Source organism: Vulpes vulpes, chromosome 6, assembly GCF_048418805.1.
Source record: "Vulpes vulpes isolate BD-2025 chromosome 6, VulVul3, whole genome shotgun sequence".
NCBI classification, from domain to species: Eukaryota; Metazoa; Chordata; class Mammalia; order Carnivora; family Canidae; genus Vulpes; species Vulpes vulpes.
The window spans coordinates 85,156,533-85,179,469 of NC_132785.1; the positions used below are offsets into that span (position 1 = coordinate 85,156,533).

General features: G+C 33.9%; 1 protein-coding gene across 3 annotated transcripts in view; it reads right to left on the minus strand.

Annotated features, from left to right (window-relative positions):
• Positions 1-22,937, minus strand: part of MDGA2 (MAM domain containing glycosylphosphatidylinositol anchor 2) — a 768,370-nt gene that overhangs the window by 169,198 nt on the left and 576,235 nt on the right. For all 3 annotated transcript variants that reach the window (XM_026000757.2, XM_072761491.1, XM_072761490.1), the window contains one exon: positions 2,990-3,283. In XM_026000757.2, the coding sequence (XP_025856542.1) occupies positions 2,990-3,283 (294 nt within the window). The remainder of the gene's footprint in view (positions 1-2,989; positions 3,284-22,937) is intronic.

The following is a 22,937-nucleotide window of genomic DNA, read 5'->3' on the forward strand; positions in this document are numbered from 1 at the left end:
TTGGTGATTTAGCTACTCTTAATAGGATATAGAATGGTGTTAAATACCTTGAGGCTTCTGTAACTTGTTAAATCATTCTTTATCTACACTTTTTAAGAAGAAGCAAATTAACTGCAGATAGTAAATAATTCAAAAAGTTTTAGTAAAATGACTGCTTTATAATTTTAATTAAACATTAGGTAACAATAAATCTCATTTGGTAATTTAGAGCATTAAACTAAATGGAGTATTCCATCACTTATAGAATATGTACAATCTCATCAAAGTCCTATATACAATTACTTCTAAGCTCCTTTATTCCTTTTGATCAGCTATTGTTTAATTGGACACAGTAAAACTCAACAAGGAAAAATATGTGCCTTAGAAACACCAAGTTTTTGTTTGTTTCTTATTTACTATGATGATCACCTTTTTCATTCTTTACATTTCAGATCATAAAATTAAATATAAGTACATGTATGTATTATGTAGTGCATGTCTGTGTAAAGTGGACTGTCCCAGAATTTGCCAATGTAATAAATATTATAAGAAAGGAAATCATAATAAAGTGTAGAGTTCAAGTCCTGAAAAAGGTGTTTCATAAATGTTAGAATAATTTTACATCTTCTTCATACACTCAAACACTTTTAGGTGTCATACTCTATGCAACAAGTCCTCAAATACTCGTGAAATCTAAATAATAAAAACCAGGCATGTAATAAGAAAGGGGTATGCAATATATTTATTCTTACTCCACTTATTACCATTCCATTTGTTACCACTTATATTTACTCAATAGAGCTAATGGATAGCTAAATGCAAAATATGTTATGCTGAGAATACAAAATATATATAAAGCCAAGCTTGTAGCTGCAGTGATGTAACTATTTGCTGAAGACAATATAAACACATGCACATACATATATGCATACGTGTGTGCACATGTATATGAAATAACTTAGTATTTTATATTTATATGGATATTTCCCACACCTAGCATGACTGAGGTTAAGCACAATTATCATATTATCTTCATGATTTTAAGAAATCACTATAAAAATTGAAATGTTTATAATTTTTTAAAAAATCAGAATTCCTGCATTATTAATTACGAAGGAATAAGCCTTAGTTAGGCATGCAGGTTGGACTTGCTGGCAGGGATTACGTGCCTAGAAAGTCAACATTTGATTCACTCAGGAATAATCTTGAGTTGTTACCATTTATTTGTACTTGGCAAACGCTCAGATACATAATCAAATTCTTCACCAGAACTGGGAATACATGAAAGGGAGCTTCTTCAAAGACATGATGGCATCCTCACCTGAAACTGGCAAGACTGCTGGAATCCAGCTTTAATTCAAAATTCCCTAGAATCAATGGGTTCCATAACTTTGATTTGAATTGGAGCTTCCCTGAGAAGGTGTGAGCAGAGTAAAATTTGTAGCCCTAATAGCTTTAGGAACTTGGAAGCTTTGTGCCTAATCCAGAGGAAGCATTCCAAACTGTATCAGTTTCCTCTAAGGTCACTGAAAAGTATCTTTTTTTGTTTTTTGAGAATTGAAGAGAAGTTTCTCTTTTTTAATTATTTTCTTTTCTTTCTTTTTTCTGTCTGGAAGCTGTTTTCACACGACCCTCCGACCCATGAGTTTGTCATGAGTACAAAGACCAGTAGGAAAAAGCAATACTAAAGTGCTGAATAAAACTTGCTATCTAAAAGCTGTGTTATTTGGAAACAAACAAAGTCATAATCAATTGCCAAGGTCTTTGGCAAATATCAGTTTGCAAATTTATAGCACAGATAGCAAACTAGAATCTGTGTTTCTATAGCATGGGGACAAGGAATGGTTAAGCAGTGCCCAGAACCTTGCTCTTCTCCCCACAATTCACATAACTCATTGTAAATGAACTTAATTATCAGTTCCAAACATAATCCTTTCATATTTCAATTATCCTTTCAGATTTAAAGTCAGTTAATTCAGTCTGCCAACATCCTTAAATCTAATATAAAAAGAGACATTTTTGGACTAAATTCTATTTTCCATTTTCTGAGTTACAGAGCCATAGAAAAGAAACAACATCATTGTTTACTGAAGTGTATAGTTTCATCTAATTCATTCATATTCTTAAAGACTTTGCCACCATGTATTTAACAAATTATATATCAATTAAAACTCCCAGCAGCACTATTGGAGTTTGAGCAGATTGTGTTTAGTTTACTTCTCTCTTTTGGCACTATCAGTACCACCTGCCTTCCAAATTACCAGAGCATCCTCTAATAACCCAACACCAGGGACATCATTAAACTTTTTCTTACATTTATGAATTTAGATACTTTTAATGCTAAAAGCAAATTCAAAGCACATGATATCTACAATTTTTTTGTCAGAACTGTAATTTCAATAAGAAGAGTTAAAAATCTATTATATTTAACTCTCACAGTTAAACCATTTTCTCTTAATAAAATCAAGCAAAAATTCAGTACGGAATATTTGAATTATTTCTGTTTTACTAGGTAATTATGTAACATACTCTTACAACTTCAGATATGCAAACATAGCATTTCAATTATCAAGTCTCTACAATTTAAGTGAAGGGATGCTTTGAAATAGGTGGATAATTGGGGCAAAGGGCATGCACTTGCCTGAAGTGGAAACAAGAACTGTGAAAACAAAATATTAGGGTAATCTGAATTGGCAATTATTTCCAGTCTTCACTTTGCTTCATTGCACATAGCCAGTTTTTAACCATTAAATGTGTTGATTCTTTGGCATTAACCAACCACAGAATACCATAATAATCATCATACACACACATCGACACTATTCTTTTCTATTAGTACAAGCTCAAGCAATAGGCAGATTTAGGAAAAACTATAGCTTAAATTGTCTAGTGATAATGTAGAAACATTTTACCCTAACCCAATCACAAAATCCACTTCATTTCACTAGCAGAATAACTGTATCCTTTCTTCCCTTCCCCTAATGGGACACAAAGAAAAAAAAATACTTACACTGCACAATGAGCTGCACCAAGGCTTCTCTTGGTTTCACATTAAATCCATTGTATTGGCTGGTTTGACATCTGTACATTCCTGACATTTCTCTAGATACATTCACAATCCTCAGTGTTCCGTCATAACTCTCCATTTGCATTGACCCATCAGGCATTGCCACTTCTTTATCCGCTCTAGACCAGAGGATGATGGGCTTAGGTTTTCCAGTTACTTGACACTGCAGTTCTATTGTGTCCCCTTCTCTGGTGACCAGAGGTGATTTTTCCTGTGGAACAGTCAGATTGGGTGGAACTTGAAATGGGAAAAAGAAAATTTTTCAAGGTTAGTATAAACTGGTAAAGCATATTCAAACACAGAAAATCATAAGGAAACAATTTCTGCTGGTTGAAGAAGTGTGACAATTCAGATGACAAAAACAATAGAGACCTGGGAGTAAGTGGCACATACTCTCACTTAAAAGAATTCTGAATTGTTTTCCTACAACTCTCACAAATGAGGTCTTCAAACATTAGCAAAATAAATAAAGCATTAAATTGGAACATAAATGGTCAACATAGAACAATCTACTCAATGACTTGTCATTATCAGCCATTAACTGGGTTTTTAATATCTGCATTTCACAGAAGAGTGATCCTGCTTGCTGAAGGTAGGATTCAGCTTTTCAGTCTTATTTCCTATGCTGTTATCTCTTTCCCAAGGATGCTATAGGAAAGGCATAAGAGACATTATCAACTTAGCTGGCACAGTAAATACCAAATAATAGGAAAAGGAAAAAGAAGAAACTCTGACATAAAACCAGAACTTTTGACTCTGGTACAGAAACTGTTGCCAAATTGCTAAAGTTTACGGATTGTTTTCTCCCTAATGGAAATGGAATGGAACAAATGACTTACAAGGCCACACTCTGAGAATCCACTCACGATATTCTTCTCCTTGGACTTTTAATATTTTTTTAACATTTGAATTTCATATAATTTCCTTTTAAGACATTTTGACATAATTGTAAATAGTTTGTCATAATTTGCCTCTTTCTGTAAATTAATTTTAAGTAAATACTCCAAAAGATATTCAACAATATAAATATTGTAATTTTTTCAAGTAAAGCTAATTTCTGATTTTACTGAAGATGTTTATGAGAGGGTCATCTTACTGGAAATTACTTTACTGTGCTGGAATGCATTTATGTTAGGGTTTAGTGAAAAGCATGAGCCAATAAAAGGCAAGTACTATCCAAAGTGTTTTGTTACAAACCATATCACTTGTCCCATTGAAGACTTTTATTTGTTATACAAATATATATGAAATCCATTGTATTTGTGCAATAAAATATCTATCAAAAAAGTATGGCTAACTTTGAATGCCAGAATAACAAGAAATATATGAATAATTCTATCCTTCTGAGAAATGCCATATGCTCCTTTTGGAGGTAATACTGCGTATATGGATAAAAAGTACTGTTTTATTCTCCCTATTAGCATTACTATGTTCCAGTGCCCAGGAACAAAACCAAACATAATTAATTTTTAAATTATTTTTCAACTTATGTTGAAATGCTATTGCTCTTATTACACATGGAAAAAATAAATTCAAGTCCAAAATGATAGGAGAGTTAATTATCTGGCTATTTAAGTATCTTCATGTCTATTTTTTCATTTAATTCCTTACTTCTTATTTTTAAAAAAAAACTAGTTAAGTAATGCATACATCTTAGAAATTAGAAAATATGAAACATTAACCACCACCTTCTTGAAGTAGATACATACATTCCAGAATTTGGCATTAATATATTTTTTAAAATGCTGACATTTAAAAAAACCTACATGGTAACTAATATTTTAAATAGCTAACTTCTGTAAATAAATAAAAAAATGACCTAGTTAAATAATTTGCTCTTTTTGAAATGAACCACGAGGGAATGATGCAATTCTAAGCAGTACCATGTAGAAGAAGCTGTAATATTTACTCACCCTCCATTAGAAAGCACACAGAATGACAGCAATAACCTCTGCATTTAATATTAATTATGCCCCTACTGTGTGCCAGGCATAATTAGAAGTTTTACATTTTCATTCCCTTGAATCCTAAGGATCGAATATTTAATATTAAAATTTAGCAAGTGAGAACATTGAGAATAAGACAGGATAAATACTTTGATTCAAACAAAAGTCAAATTGAAGCTAATTTATACCAGGTGGCCAACGTTGAAACGTGACCTCTGTAGCAGTCTCCAGTAAACTATGGTCTCTGGAATGAACAGCTTGAGTTAGCACTGGACAGCCCCCTCCTCCTGCTCATGACTGCTGTGCTCCCAGGGATAAATTGGACCGATTTTTATTGTCTCAGGTAGAAATGTGAAGGGATAAATTACACATATTTTGCAAATGACCATATCTATCTATATCTTATATATCTATATTTACCTTATATATATTTTTCTATATATATTAGAATATTTCATATGTATGTCAAAATTGCTTATAAAATACCCAAGCCAAATAAATATATGTCCAAATTCTGATGAATCTTTGTGAAATAAATTAAAATAAATGATAAGTTAAAAGACTATTTAATGAAGTGTTCTTGTTTGAGATCTTTTTTCCAAAAAAAAGCCATATGACCTTGACCAAGCTTAATTACTCTATTAATTTCTTCATTTTTGAAACTAAGAATTTGTACTTTATAAGCTCCAAGGCTATTAATGTCCTGACTGTAAAAACAAATAATAGAACATGAGGACAGAATGGTGCTAAATTAAAGAGTTTATTTTCTGAATAGGGAAACAGGATGAATATTCACCTAAATACATTAGACCATTCTAAAAAAAAAAAAAAAAAAAAGATAGTGGACCAGCTATATAAACTTTTTGACTTTTACATGCTACAAAGTTCAAAAACTCCCTTTAGAAATTTGTTATTTACTAGGAAACATTCCTTCCTACATAATCAAAATTACAGAAATGTAAGCCTCAGTTTTAATCTAGATTAAAATAAAAATAGATTTTTAAAATAAATTAGCCCAATTTTTGCTAAATAGCAAAGTCCAATTGAAAAACAGTTTATTTTCCATCTCTTTTATGAGGCGTTTAAAATCTTGGAATCAGAGTTAATCTTTCTTTGCAATGTTCTTGGCGAAGAAGACCTTATCACTTCTCAAAGTTTTGATAGGCTCCTCCCTCCCTCTTCTCATTACATTTTTCATTCTCCAGAATTCTGCAGTCACCTCTCTTAATTATTACTATAAATTTCCCTGTTAAGAGATCTCATTTTTTTTCTCACAGATTTCTCTCTTTTATATGTTGAAAATACAAATTCTAACTTTATCCCAAGGCTTTCAGTCTGTGATTGCAGCTTAATTCTATATCCCAAAAGTCTTTCAAATCCCCAAACCTAAGTACAATTTATTTCTTGACTTAGTTTGGTAGTTAATTTTCAACATACTTCATCTGCTAACTGAAAGCCACTGTTTTCTTTGTTTTATCATTTCCTCTTGCTCACCACTTCAATCAGTTGCATTGGTTCCTCCATCAAAAATGTCTCCCATATCTGCTTATTTCTTTTCATGGCTATAGGTAGAGTTCTCAGTAGAATCAATCATTTTCTCTTCTTGTGACACCACAATAAGTGGTCCCTGTCACCAGCCTAATTCTTCCAGCCTTCCTGTTACCCTGTTATTAGATTCATCATCTTAAATACAATTTTTCTCCATGCCATTATGAAAATTACAATACTCATTGAGAGTGTCCGTCACAATACTGTTTTAACTTAAAAGAACTTAAAACAGCCTGACAGATTCATTAAATAAATCCTGGTGTAGTTACACAATAAAATATGATGAAGCCTTTTGGATGATGACATAATAGACTTTATATTTATTGATAAAGATGCTCATATTGTTAGAAAAGCATCCTCCTGCATAGTATGAAGAGTTATAACCACCATGGTTTAGTGAGTAAAAGATATTACTAAGCACTCTAAACAATAGTGTCAAATTTTTATATTAAAAAAAAAGGCATGCCGATGAATGCTACAAAGGAATTTATTAAAGGGAAGAAAACATAGACTTTATATTGTTAGTATCCAGCACTTTATTTTGCATGTGATAGGAATGTAGAAAAACATGTTATGCTGAATGTACAAATTAAGACAAGAAGGTAATTGTGCACTGATTAAGGGAAGAGCAAGATACATATATGGTAAATCTAGGGGAAAAGAAAATCCAGAAGGAACTATATCAAAACACTAACAGTGGTTCTCTCAGAGTGTGGGATTATTGATGAATTTTACTCCTTGTACATTTCCCTTCCTCTTTCACTCTTCTACAATATATGCAAAGTATATTAGCATGTTACAGACTCCCAGAAGCTTAGGGAAACCTAAAATATTAATGCAACCTATTTTCCAAAGCTCTTCTGATAAAAACTCCATTTTTTAACACAAATAACACAAATGTATCACCTGGGTATGGTAATCTGGACAACATAGTCTGAAAAACGTTCACTCTTAAAACATTAATTCTTGCAGTTTCACTGACTGGTGAACCTCAGTGCTCTTGAATATGCATTTCTGTCCTATGTTCAGCGGATTTGGCCCTTGCTGACTTCTAGGAGCCCCTGCCTACCTCATGTGTTGAGATTCAGTTCAGATACTACCACTTTTGTCATAACTGCCTACACCTAGGCTGGGTTGGTTGCTCACTTGTCCAGGCCACATATTACACTGTGTACTCTTTTGACATGTACTTTTGGTTTACTCTCTATTTTCTCCCACATCTTTTTCCCTAACTGGACATCTCCTTGAAAGCAGTCCCTCAGACTGTACGGAAGCATTCTGTATCCACAGTGCCCTGCTTCCCTGCTTAGCACAAATCAGGAAGTCATGAAATAACTGAAGAAGGAAGGGAGGGAGAGAGGGTGAAAAAAGTAAGAAGGTGAGATAAAAATCTGAATATTAATAGAAATAAATATAATAGACATAAATCATAAATATTTTAAAACAAAAGCAATAAATAATGAGATATCGTACTTCTGTAATTAGTAGCCCATATAAGTAGCAGAATCTTCTGCAAAATAGGTTGTTAGTATAGATTTTAGATGCGGTCTATCTTGAAATGCATGTGGGTGTGTGAGAAAGTTGAGAGTCAAACAAGGAGTCCTCTAGCTTTTCTTTTGCCTTTCATTTAAAAATTGGAATAGATAAGTTGTAAAAAAGAAAAAAAAAAGGAAAGAGAAAAAGGAAAAAGCTAGCTTGAGGACATGCCATTTATCATTTGTCATAATGTTTTTAATCCTTTCTCTAATCAAATAAATTATTTTTTCTTGAAATACTGTCTCCAGGGAAAGCATCAAACTAAGTAGAAAAATTTGAAATGTCTGCACCTTGTGAGATCCACATTTATCCACAGTGTACTCAGTAGAAAACATTTCCTCCTGGTAAAAACACAAAGGTACATTTTATGACTTAGATTATACATGCCTTTATTTTGATTTCTCTTATCTGAAATGCTACTGTAGAAGATGCTATAATCAGAGAAACCTGAAAACCATATGACACCAAAGTTTCTCATTCCAAACATAAATAGACAAGTAATTTAAACTGGTTTTCTGTCAACATTTCCATTGTATCACAGACTGATGTAAAACAAATATAGAAAATTCAAATGTTTTCATTTCTTCATTGAGAAGGAAGCTGAGTAAATTTAATCTTTAGTCATTACTCAGAAAATTACTGGCCTATTTTTCTCAAAAGAATTCAGGGGAAAGTTAGCTCATCTGAACTGTATGAGAAAATATGCTGTCTAGAACAAAGGCATCAGAATCTGCTTATTATGGACTTATTGGTTTAAGACACATGACTATTTACAGTGTACTTTAATCATAGATATTGAAATAAAAGATATATTTCTTTTAACATAAAAAATACAATTAAGTAATAAGTAGAGTTTTCTCCAGAAGGACAACCAGAATCCCATTTTTTAAGAATCCTAAAATAAGCATGGCATTAATTTAATTATACTTGAATTTTATTTTATTTTATTTATTTTTATATTTTTAAGATTTTATTTATTTATTCATGAGAGACACAAAGAGAGAGAGGCAGAGACAGGCAGAGAGAGAAGCAGGCTTCATGCAGGGAGCCTGACATGGGACTCGATTCCGGGACTCCAGAATCACACCCTGGGCTGAAGGCAGGCGCTAAACTGCTGAGCCACCCAGGCTGCCCTATACTTGAATTTTAGGGAGAAACAGTTTATAACCCTAATGTATGTTTTCAATTAAGATGTTTAATCTATATTTGTTTAAACTATATTTAAAACATAATAGACTTTAAAAAATGTGTTTATAAAAGTGACCCCTAGAGGTCAGAATTCAGTAATTCTCAAACTGACCAAATGTATATAAAGAAATGTAAAAGAGTAAGACTTGAGTAAATACTGAATTTGTAGATATGGCTACTTCAAATGAATCAAATCTTCAAAAATAACATGTGAACATTAAAAATTTACTATAGACTGGACCTGAGTTCAATCTCTTTTTTGCTGACTCATCACAGATTAGCTTTTTGTAACCATGAGACAGGCACAAGGATATATTCAAATTTTGAAGTTTTGAAAAAAAACAAAAAATAACTTTACATGGATGTAAAGAATGAAATAGTTGGTGATTGCAATAATTATTGATTGTACATCAGTGATGATTTCTCATAATGGATTTATGGATAAGCAAGATGAACCATTAGGTTAGTGAATTTGTCAGCATGCTTATTGTAACTACTCATTTCTCTCCACTCAAAAAAGTATATTTAATATAAATAAGAATAATATAATTACTCATATTTTAAGAACTCCATGCATTAATATTTGAAAATTCTAATCTAATCTAAACCTCACATCTGATAATAACACAACTGAGGAGTGGGAATAACTGTCTTAAGACAGGAAATACATAAGAACGCGATGTTCTGTGGCCACTAGAATATTCACATGACTATACAAGGGAAATTTGAGAATTTCCTTCAACTTAAAAATAATTTCAATCCAAGCCACCAAAATACTTTTTAAACTAATACGCTTGACCCATTTTTTTAATTAATAGATGTCAATTAAAATATTTAGTAAGGTGAGTTTAAAAAATTTTTCAAGGTGACAAAGGAAATCCAGCATGCTAAAGACTTCTCCCTTATGAATGGACTTGCCGATATTTGCTTCCTTTGAGCGACCAAGACTGGTAACACAAAATGTTTGATGAAAGACAAGCAACACTTTATAGCCCATTTCTCATGAAAGGAATAAAAATCCTCCACAGATACTTCTTAGTTCCTATTTTGTAAAATCATAGAGATAGATAATAGGGTGAATTATGTGATAGGTAGCACATACAATGTTTTTATAGTTGTTTTAAAATATGCAGAACTTCTCTGAACCATAGGTCAATATAATGTGTAATGCAATATAATATAAACATATTGAATGTTGTGCTTCTTTCTGGATTATATTCCCTCTTATAAATTAATTATTAAAATTAAATTAATGTCTCTCCTCCTAAAAAGTTCTTCCCATTTCTGCATTAATCTTTAGTAAAAATCCTGTCATTCCACCATGCAAATATCTTAAATAGTTTTTGTGTTCTAGGCTAGAGGTCTAAATCCCATTGCTTGTTTTCCCCTTATCTGCCAAACTTTATTAGGCTACAATGCTTCTGTGAAAATTCTCTACTCAATTAAGGCAGGTCTTTGGGTTCTCTTAACATGTTTGGCTCATTCCCTTCCTTTCTTCTCTCCAGAAATTACTTTACTTTCATAATACCCATCCAATCATTACCCATTGTTTTAAGGGCCAATTTAATTTATCCAGTTCCCTTAAGTCTTTTTGAATTCTGCACCTTTTTTTTTTAAAAGATTTTATTTATTTATTCATGAGAGACACAGAGAGAGGCAGAGACATAGGCAGAGGGAGAAGCAGGCTCCTCACAGGTTGCCTGATGTGGGACTTGATCCACTAACCAGGATCATGCCCTGAACCAAAGGCAGACAGACGCTCAACCACTGAGTCACTCAGGTGTCCCGTATTCTGTATCTTTTATTTATGCCCCATGTCTCTGATCACAGCATTATCTAATTGATTCTACAGATACCAAGATAAAATGCTCTCACACATATACAAATATAGCTCAAGTGTCCAGAGGTCAGCACCAGGTTTTTTTTTTTTTAAGATGTTATTTATTTATGACAGACAAGGGGCGGGGGAGAGGGAGAAGGAGAGAGAGAGAGGCAGAGACACAGGCAGAGGGAGAAGCAGGCTCCACACAGGGAGCCTGACATGGGACTTGATTCCGGGTCTCCAGGGTCACACCCTGGGCCAAAGGTGGCGCTAAACCGCTGGGCCACCCGGGCTGCCCATCAATGGTTTTATCCACTTTTTTGGTAGCTGACACATCATGTGATGTTTCAAAGTGCTTGATAAATTCTTGACTGATGAATGGAGCACCAATTCAGAAATGGGAAGAACTTATTAAGAAGACAAAGTAAGGAAACTATTGATGAATAATCACCTCTTGATTATCCAAGACTTAATTATAAAGTATATGAATCTCATTATTCACACGTGAACTCTTTCCATTTTTAATTTAAAAAACCACACACACAAAAAAAGAAAACAATTGGTTTCTATAAAGTTAGCAATTCTACTAGATTTTAATTTGGTCACAGTAATGATACAAGGAGTAAAATATCAGAAGCATTTGGTAGTATTGAGTAATTTGTCCATGCTATGGCTTTCCTTTATTAGCAGTAAAGAAGAGGCTATTTGGCTCTACAACAGAATGTCCATGGGGACCCATATTCTGAGACTTGTATTACTTATAAGTCTTGTGGGTAAATCATATATGAAACAGACACTTATTTTTAAACATTTCCTTACACCAGATGGTAAGCCTACTGTTTTTGTCCATGATATGAATACGTATAAATACTTACCCTATCACACACTGTAAATAAAATAAAACTCCTTTTTTTTTTTTTGGCACTGACATGCAATTTTTTTTTTTTTTTACTGACTCACCTATAAGTTAGGAGATGCAAATAAAACAGAATTGACAATATATTGCAAATCTAGCGATAGAACAGGAAATAAAAACACATATTAAAACCAGACATGAGATTGAAATGCCAGGGCATTTGCATTTAGAAATTCTAAGGGGAAATGTACATGCATACAGTCACACATATACATTACTTATTTTTGAAAGACTTGTAGAAAATCTTGTTACAATGGCAATGTTAGTTATTTGAAACATATGGGGAGAGGCAGGATCTTGGAGGGTAGCAACTCTGGAGGGTTTAATATTGGAAGATGGAGGACATGCAGTGCCATTCAATCAGGAAAACAACTTTGGCAGGCAACAGTGTGGCTGTTCCAACTTCCCTCTCCCAGCAGGTGTTGCTATGGCACAAGAATAGTCTCTGAGGGATTCAATAGAACACAAAGTGTAAGATGAAAGAACAAAATAGAAAATCATTCTCTAAGTGGCATTCATATTTTCCCTGCTACACAAGCTACAAGGCCAGTTGCAAAGAAACACAGGTTCCATTCTTGCTGCCTCATAAATACATAAGTGAATGGGGACTTAAGTTAGGATTGCTTATGTAGCATTTGGTTAAATGTACTTTTTCAAGTATCTTGCATTGTTAGGATCTTCATGTAATTTGCTTTTCTAACATGAGCTTATAATAAAATATCTTCTGGAATCATTAAGGTAAGTCTGTATCAAGAGAATTTTGGGGGCTCCTGGGTGGCTCAGTCAGTTAAGTGTCTACCTTAGGCTCAGGTCAGAATCCCAGGATCCTGGGAAAAAAAGCCCCAAGTTGGGCTCCCTTCTCAGAGGTGAGGAGCCTGTTTCTCCCCCTTCTCTCAACTACTCCTCCTGCTTATTCTCTCTCTTTCAAATAAATAAATGAAATCTGATAGAGAGAGAGAGAAAGAGAATTTTCTACTCCCCTCTTTGGAAGAAGATATGAAAGCATATCTCTTTTTTTGTTTGTTTGTTTTTAACTTCCCTTCCCTGATTTACAGTATGTGTTTCTCAAGCACTGAAATATAGAAATGACTGGTCACTGATTAAGTACGTAAAAGTCTCTTACATAGAAAACTTTAAAAAAACAATTAAAAAAAAACAGGAGTAAGATAGTTCTGTTTGCTAGTCACTCAAATAATGCTAAAATTTTAGCAAGTTAGGAATCTGGACCAGACTGAGAATGTTGGAAGAGATATGGACTGCAAAAGAAGCACTTATTTTTTATAAGAAGGGAGGTATTCCTTTTTTTTTTTAAAGATTTTATTTATTTATTCATGAGAGATACAGAGAGAGAGAGAGAGAGAGAGAGGCAGAGACATAGGCAGAGGGAGAAGCAGGCTCCACGCAGGGAGCCCTACGCAGAACTAGATCCATGGACTCCAGGATCACGCCCTGGGCTGAAGGCAGGCTCTAAACCGCTGAGCCATCCAGGGATCCCCAAAGGGAGGTATTCTATAAGAGTTAAAATATCAAATAAAGTGCTACGATATTTACTAAAATATGACTAAGTTATTTGATAAAGAGATAATCTATAACCATTTCCGGGAAATAGGGAATTACTTCTTTAACTTTCTATTATTCAAATTCCATTTCATTTTTTCATAGGTATTTTTTAAATAATGCAGAGTAAAGCTAGAAAATGACAGTTATTTGGGTATAAGCAATCGATTAAGAATTATAACTTTAAAAGTTGAATACTTCATTCTAAACATCTATTATAGAAACTAAAAATAACAAGCAGGAGAGAAAGATCACCAATTTCCTGCAATACTTCTATTCAGTAACGTATTTATGTCCTTGCTTCCTTGCTCTTAAAATCATTTATCCAAATACATTTCTCTGTGTGTGTAAATGCACTATCCCTTAAATCAGTAGCAAACATCCTGGGAATAACAAAAGCAGGACTGCATGTATGAAAACTTACATGTTGTTTTAGAGCTAACACCAATTCATTTTAACACATCTTTTAGAGCCCTTTCAATAGATATATATCCTTAAGACTCAGGGCAGGAGAGATAAATTAGGCCATTCACTACTTTCAAAAAATTCACTATGGATTATGGAAATGGATAAATAGGGAGGATTATTTGTAGCAGTAATTGCACATAATTATTTTTAAATCAGAAGGCCCTTTTTAATGGACGTAGAGAATCTAGAAGAGTTGTAAGTGTAAGAGATTAGAAATTTTACTTGGTCTCAACCCAGCCCATCTCCCAGCTGTGCAATTTTATGCCACCTTAATCTGCTTCCTTAATCTGCATACAAGGCTGATGAAAAGGAGAATTTAATGATAATTTAAAGATACAACAGTATAATGCACATTAGAGTATCCTCTGCACTTGGAACTGTGTAATATACTTATAGAGAGCAAAGTTCATGTCTAGCAGCCTAAATTTAGATCCCAGCCCTACCATCTAGTAGGTGCATAACCTTGGGAAAGTTCTGTAACCTAGGTTTCTCAGTTTACTCTAAATAAAGTGAGCGTAACAGTAGTAACTTCACATTTCATAGGACTAAACAATAAAGCATACATAAAATATTGAGCACAAGGTCTAGCACTGAGTAAACAATACATTTCTTATAATTGCCTTTCATTGGTGTAATATCAATGTATTTTATTGTTATACATATATTTCTATACTGAAGTCAAAGGTCTTGCTTTATTCATACCCATGATGTCTCAAGTATTGAAAGTGGGTATACCCAGGGTTAAAGAAATATTATAAAACTATATATGTATATATATACATAATATACATGTATTTATATATATAAATTACAAATGTATAAATAAATCACATTGCCATTGTCAGTTATTTTGTAGACATACATGCATTTTTTTTCTGGAAAAGATCAAGACCATCAGATATATATTCATTTCAGACAAAAACATTTTCGAAGATGATAACATGTTGGAAAGGACAAGAATGAACTTCTAAAAATTTGAATACAAGTATCCCCCACTGCCATCCAAGGAAAGAAGGTCGCCAATTTCTATCATTAGACATAATAATTTGATATGTGTGTTTGGATATTATCCTAAAATGGCACATAATACAGATATCCCAGCTCTCGTTCTGCTTCTATCAAGTAAAGAGGTTTAGGCATTCCTAAATACATCTATTCCTCCATTTTGAGGATGACAAAATGTCAGTGCTATCCATTATCACAAAGGTCAGGGTGTTGCCGTGAAAACCAGGGAACGGTAAGTAAAAAGGAGCTGTCTCATCATGTTAATTATGTGATTGCTTTCCTGTGGATGAAGGAATATGATAAGTTATAAATTATATATCAAATGCATTTTATGAAAGCATAGCAAAAGAGAGATGCTTTCAAGCAATCCATAATTTATTTTACTTTCTAGAGCAACTGTTGCTCACAGTGGTAAACTCTTCAATGCAGAATGGCTGGAAAAATCAATTTGCTTCTATAATAAAAAGGCCATTTGTCTACTTGTAGAATCCACGTGACATTGTTAGGCCCTTTATAAATGATCACTCTGGACAATGCCTGTGGTTTACGAATTCCCTAATTATGCCACTGATTGTGTATCACTGAATATGCCTTATCCTGTGGAAATAGACACCACTGCCATTTTAATAAACATTTTGACATAAAATGAGGCTGGCTGTTTCACGCTTTGTCAAGAGCAAAATGAAACAACCAGTGAACACAATGTTCCATCAACAGATCAAGGCCACATGTTCTTTAGGGCAAATGAGGTTTAATTAACAGATCTGTTAGTAGGAAACGAACTGGTCAATTAAAAAATAGGAGGAGGGTTTTCTTTTATAACACATGAACACTTTATTAACAAATACTCTACCAATGCATGATTGCATTTTATTATCCCTTCTGTCAGTCTGTAGAAGTATAGAAGGATACAATAAAAACATGAGCCTAATTTTAAAACCATATAAAAACTCATATAATGCCATTGATTGGAATGATACATAACTCATTCTGGGCTAATACATGAGTGTGAATAGAGTTTATTGGAATTTTATTAATATGGTTTTATGTTGCATTTTATTCCTAAGCAAGAGTATTTCTGCTTAAATGTCAACTAAATATTTTTGTTTACAAATATTATTTAGACAGACTTGGTGAAAGTGGACTACTTATATTTCACGTATAGTGGACTGTAATTCATACTATGTGCCTTTTAGATGCAGACATTTGAGCTACCTGTCATTTTATTATTTCTACTTCACATATTTAAATTACCAATACATTTCATACTGTGCATAGAACCTTTCTTTAAAGTGCAATGATATGCGCTTCACATTTCACATCTTTTCAATCTAGTTGTCACTGATCGAACATCTCTAGAATCTGGGAAATTCTGATTTATTTGCCTGTTGCATATTTGAGCGCAGTCCAGAAGTGTTGTGCAATGTTCCTGCAAACAACTGTCACGCCTCTATTTCTAAAGATTTCAGTCCTGGTCCTAAGCTGCTTCATAGGCTGACTTTCACCCAAAACGTTTTCTTGGGCCTCAAATGAAAGCAGACATGATATGATTTGAGAATTCTGAGATGAGTTCACTTATCAAAAATACATTTCTCACAGTTTACCTTGGGAGCCTGAAATCTCATTACAAGTGTACATTCCACTGAGAGGTTGTGTGTTTTCTATGAAGGACCAGAGTTCTGCAGCCAGAAATGACCTATGTTCAAGAAGTTACTGTTCTACTCAGAAACTCTGAGGCCTACTATACTTACTTTTGCTTTCTAAAGCTCAAATTTCTTATCTGTAAAATGGGTATAATCACAGTAGTATCTACTTCAAATAGTGTTTTGAAGATTCAGTGAAGTATTAATTTTAAAGTATTTAGCCGAGGGGAGTCTGGGTGGCTCAGTTGGTTAAGTGTCTGACTTCATCTCAGGTCATGAACTCAGGGTCCTGGTGTCGAGCCCCACGTCAAGCCTGGGAGGGAGCTCCCCTGCTCAGCTTAGTGGGAACTCTGCTTGTCTCTCACCCTTTGCCCCTGTTCATGCTATCTCTCTCTCTCTTTCTCTCTCTCTCAAATAAATAAAAATCTTTAAAAAAAAATAAATGCTTAGCCTAGCAACTGGAATATAATAAACCTTCCAAACATCTTAGATTATTGTTATATTATGCAGTCTATAATTTACTTTGAATCTTCAGCATATGGTAATGCTTTGTTTCTTAAATTTTGTGTAGTTATATAACATGTGTTCACTTTCTAGGCTACATGCTTACATTTCATGCATTTGTCTGTGCTTTTGTTATGCTGCAATTTTTTTTAAGTGCTTTACTATAGACAATGTGATCTATGTTTGTGTGCTTTAAGCTTTAATGTATATTCAGGGGTTACGGTTAATATTTAAAGTATGCCACTTTGATACCAGATGTGGTTAAGTAGTATTTTAAAGACCCAAACCCAGGGCACCTGGGTGGCTCATTTGGTTAAGCGTCTGCCTTTGGCTCGGGTCTTTATCCCAGGATCCTGGGACTGATCCCCTGTCAGGCACCCTGCTTCTCCCTCTCTCCCTGTTCCTCCCCCATCTCATGCTCTCTCTCTCTCTCAAATAAATAAAATCTTAAAATAAATAAATAAACAAAAAATAAAGACCCACTCTTCTCAGGCAGATAGGATAAGTGTAACTATGTTGAGCTGCACAAGAGGATTCTTAACCTAGCATAACATTGAAAGTGGTCTTCTTTGGTGAAATGAATACTGTTCAAGCTATGTGCCTCAGTTAGAATAGGGTAGGGCCGGCTCTGCTTTTGTGACTGGAATATAAGACTGGTAAATGGAATGTAACATCCTAACACTCTTTGGAGTGGTGTTCTCAGAGTAGGGGAGGATGTCATGTTCCATCATCAACAGAGGGCATGGCCACATGATCCAAGTAGAGTGTTACCTGAATCCCTTCCGGAATATTTTAAGATCAGCCTTTAGTGATCTTTCATGCAAATCCGTTCATGCTATCTCTTCATGTCACAGAGTGTGACTGAATTCAGAATCACTGATATAGTAACAGGAAATATCCACTTATGATATATAACATTTTACAGCATGCTGCAAGCTCCTATCGTGGATTTTGAATCTGAGATTTTAAGCTTAAATCAGAATATGGCTTTAGGAAGTAAGTAAGTAGCTGAGCTTTGGGGCCCATTTCCCTCTCTATAAAACAAAAGGTATCAGGTTATTGAGAAGTGTCCTCAGTATTTAAAAATTATGCCAATAAATGAGACATTTAGAAATCTTTTTGAAATGTTTTATAACATAGGTATTTGGGGACCTGCCCCAATAATCTTTTATTTAAAAAATAGGTGTTCATAATTTATAAACATCCTAAAATTTACATCACCAAAATTCCAGTTGTGATGATTTTCTAAATTTATTTAATCTCTTTCCTAACCTCACTGATATGCCACAACGAAGGATGAAAAATTAAGACTATGAAAATTAAGGAAGTCTTTTACTGATAAAATGTATTCATTCATAAGCATATTCTTTGGGGAAAGTTCTTTGCACTAATGGGAATTATAATCTCTATTTTGGAGATCTTGAAAAAAAATAGCTTTGATTTAAGACATTGTAAACTGTAAAATGAAACCCATATACTGCAAATAAATCACTACAGTGTTCTGATGCTAGAAGATCTAGGATTCAAAAGCTTCTATTACCACAAGAGCAAAATGGTGACCAAACTATTTAGTCTATGGACCTAGTCTCCATGGCTACTTCTATTCATTTCTCTGTTCCTACATTGATAATGGCAAATTGGTAATGTCATCTACAAACATAAAATTCTGAAGTGTAATCATAATTACATAAATAGTACATTATAGTGTTACTTCCCACAACTTTCTTCTATAGACAAAAGATCGAGAGTGAGTTTTGGTGTTATAGCTTTCAATAATATAACCTAATTTATATTCCATTCTTAAGTAAAAATTTGATAGAGACATTTATTGTCCATCAGTTAATGAATATATTGTCATAAGTCTTAACTCTAGTAAATTATTGGTAATTATTACAGTTTTAAATGAAAATTGTGAAACTAATGGTGTTCAGTCCTCATTAGATTAGAGAAATATTTAGTTATTTAAAATTCAGAAAGTTCCTATGTCCTCATTGCTTGCATTTTAAAAGGATGATGAAGAGTTTAGGAAGTATAAATTGGGTATTCTTTTGTATTTCTCATTGACCCATTCTTATTTTAATGTAATCCAGGAATTTCAAAAAGTGTTTAGCTCTACCAAATTAAAAAAAATATTCAACACACGGAATAGTAATTATACAACAGCTAATTAATTACTGTTAAACTATAACCTGTAAGGTAGACACTTTGTTTTGGTATTTAGGGGAAAGAAAGTCATTTTTAAGATGAATAATTGGAGGAAAACTATGAATCCAATGTTATTTCCATAATTACTGACATTCAGTTCTATGTGAGAAAATTCTAATTACAAACATGATTAATGTTTATTGGACTATTATAAAAATAATTAATTCAATGCAGCAAATCTTTGCATTTATGCCCTCCCAAAAAGATAAGTAGCAGAAACATTGATACAATTCTTGCTTCTGAAAGCAACTTCTAACTTACTGATAAGGCCAACTAAAATCATTTCAAATGTTCCCCATAACTCCTTTAAATGATCTCATTGCAAAGAGAATTAGTGTAAATGTTACTTTCTGTAAATCTCTATCTCCCACCCTCGCCTCCATTGTACTCTCCTTTTCACCCTCTCTCAATTCACAATTCACTGGAAGGAAAATAAGAGCTGCCTCCATTATCAAAATCCATGTATCATTATTAAAGCATCTGGGACAAATATAATCTTTTACATGCCTCTTCATACTGATGAAGAGTTATTAAAGGTCCTAAAGATGTTGTAAATATGTAAGGTTTCCTCTGGATATTCCCCAGTTCCACACAAACTAGGCACTCTTTTCCCCTGATTTCCACTGATTACTCTTTTTTTTTTTTCATTTACATCATGGTTTTTGCTTTTTCCCACCATTTTATCTTTGCTTCATATTCTCTTCTTGGGTTAGCTCATCCAGTTCTAATTAATACAACTGCTTGCGAAATCCATGTTTTACTCATGACCTTTCTCCTGGTCATCGGACTTGATTTTTAAATTGGTCACCAGAAATACAAGGATGTCTTACCAACCCCTTGGCTATAAATAGTCCCAAATCGATTTGTCCTTTCAAACCTCTCCTACAACCTAAAATTTCTCACTCAGAAGGTGGCATTACCATATTCTAAACAATTGGGATATAACATTTTGGAATCACAGAGGCACAGTATACTTTGGACGGGATGAAGAACTTACGTAAGCAAGTAGTTTTCAACTATGTGTGTTTAATACCATTTGTATATATATATGTGTATGAATCTGGTCAGAATATTTGTCCAAATATAATCTTACATAGAAGTCCTAATAGAGAGAGATGCTTAGATGTGAATGAAGTTGGGAAAAAAGCGGGGGAGGATAAAAAAAAAAAAAAAAAAAAGCGGGGGAGGAGGATAAATTCTCAGCTGGATAGCTATCGTCCCTCTGCAGTACAGTAGCCCTTGGAAATATTTCCCTCAAATCCTTATTTTTTGTCATCGAAATGCCCTTTAAAAATCAGTTACCCAGTTGATCCCTTTACTCTATAGATGAAAAATTTTGAGGTCCAGACTCAAGGTCATAAAGTCATTAAGTGGTAATAATTGGTAATTACAAGTCTGACCCTAAGTCTGTGGCTCTGTACTACATACACTGTCTGATGACAGTCAGGCTCTCTCTTAAACTCACCTGAAAGCACTGGCCACTGACTAAATCACCTCTTGACAGGAGAGATCATGAGTGCTACTCAGGGCTTCATCTGATTCCTATCAATCTCTTCAGCTGAATAGGAGTCCTTCTGCCACCTCTCCAATTTCTACCTTTTTTTTTTAATGTTCCTTCTTTTCCATTCTATTTCCTCAAACTCTTCCTTAAAAATATTCCAAAGCTGTAGTGGAGAGAGAAAGAATCTAAGATGCCAAGAAGTTTGCTGACTTCTCAGATGATGTTCATGAGTGAGGCTCCTGCTTTTTCTATTAGCTAAGCCTTCTGTTATCTTTTCTTCTCTGATGACACCTCCACATAAAGGATTGCCTATCCCCACTGCCTTATCACTTCCTCACAAAAATTTTCTGTGCTCTCTCTCACATTATCTCTAAATGAAACTGTTTTATTTCTCCACCATTCTTCCTCTGTATCATTTTGGAACTCTTAACATTAATCCAGTGAGTAGGCCTCCAAACACCAATCTGATCATACCACCCTCATGATAAAACTCTTTCATCATTCTTGATTGAATGTATGAGGTCTAATTATATTCATTTCTTCTAAGATCTAGTTACAAATAATCCTTATTATTTTTTTAAAGATTTTACTCATTTATTCATGAAAGACACAGAGAAAGGCAGAGACACAGGCAGAGGGAGAAGCAGGCTCCATGCAGGGAGCCTGATGTGGGACTCGATCCCAGGTCTCCAGGATCCGCCCTGAGCCGAAGGCAGACGCTCAGCCGATGAGCCATCTAGGCGTCCCTCCTTATTCTTTTTTTAAGATTTTATTTATTTGACAGGGAGAGAGAGCACAATCAGGGGGAGTGACAGGGAGAGGGATAAGCAGGTTCCCAAATAAGAAGGGAGCCCAATGCAGGGCTCAATCCCAGGACCCTGGACGATGGGATCATGACCTGACCTGAGGGCAGACGCTTAAATGACGGAGCCACCCAGGCACCCCACAAATAATCCTTATTCTTAATCTAGCTCAGATGCCATCTGCTCTATGAAATTCTTGCTGGCCAGATTCATTAATTTCCTACATGTTTCTATATTTGTCTGATTGTCCATAAAGCAATACTAGACTTCATTTGCTATTAAAGTTTTTCAAGTGTATTCTCACTAGGATATCAAATCAACTATGAATTAGATTCTGTGCATTTTTATTTCTTCCTATATCTCCTTACCTGTACTCGTTGAATAAAACTTTTTTGGATTGAATATGCACTATGTTTCATTAATTAATCCTAGAATTACAGGTGACAGCTATACTTAATTTCTTTTGCTGTATTAGAATACTTGCTTTATTCCTGCCTGCACTGTCAGTTGACCTTGCCTCTCAAATTTAAATTTCCAAGCCTCAATCTTCCTCCACATAGGGCAGTTTCTTTAGGGCTGAGAAACTGAAATAAAGGTCAGATATACCAGATGGAAAGGAAAAAATACTGATGAAGTGAGCCATAAATACTGTGTACATTTCTTGTATTGGCTTTCCTATCTCCATTAAGAAAATTTCAGAAGTTCAGAAGGTTTTGTAAAGGCCTTTGCCTTAATTTTGTGTAATTTCACAATTTCTCTCTTAGGTCATTCAGCACATTTTATATGGTACTCGGTAAGCATTCTGAAGGTATCTTTACTTTAAAAACATTCAAGCATGGGTATTTGACTATTTGAATGATTGTTATCAAAGGCAACACAGAACTGGACATAAGTTCCAGAGCCACAATATCCATTAATTCTACTTGAAAGTAAACGACAATAGGAAAAAGAATGCAAATAGACAACTGATATTTTCTCAAACTTATTTAAGAGCAAGTATAACCATCTGTATAATATGTTGCTATTTCTGTTATCTTTCTTTTATTATTTTAAATAATCCAAATAAAAGCCATAATAGCTATACAAACATAGATTCCAGACAAGCTCCCTTCTAAGGAACACTTCTAGGTTGTTGTATTTACATGTTTCCTTTGTAGAACATGTGCATCAGCCACTGAACAATATAAGATTCACATAAATGAATAGAAGAAATAGTTCCAAACTATTAAATAATTTTTTATAATAAAAC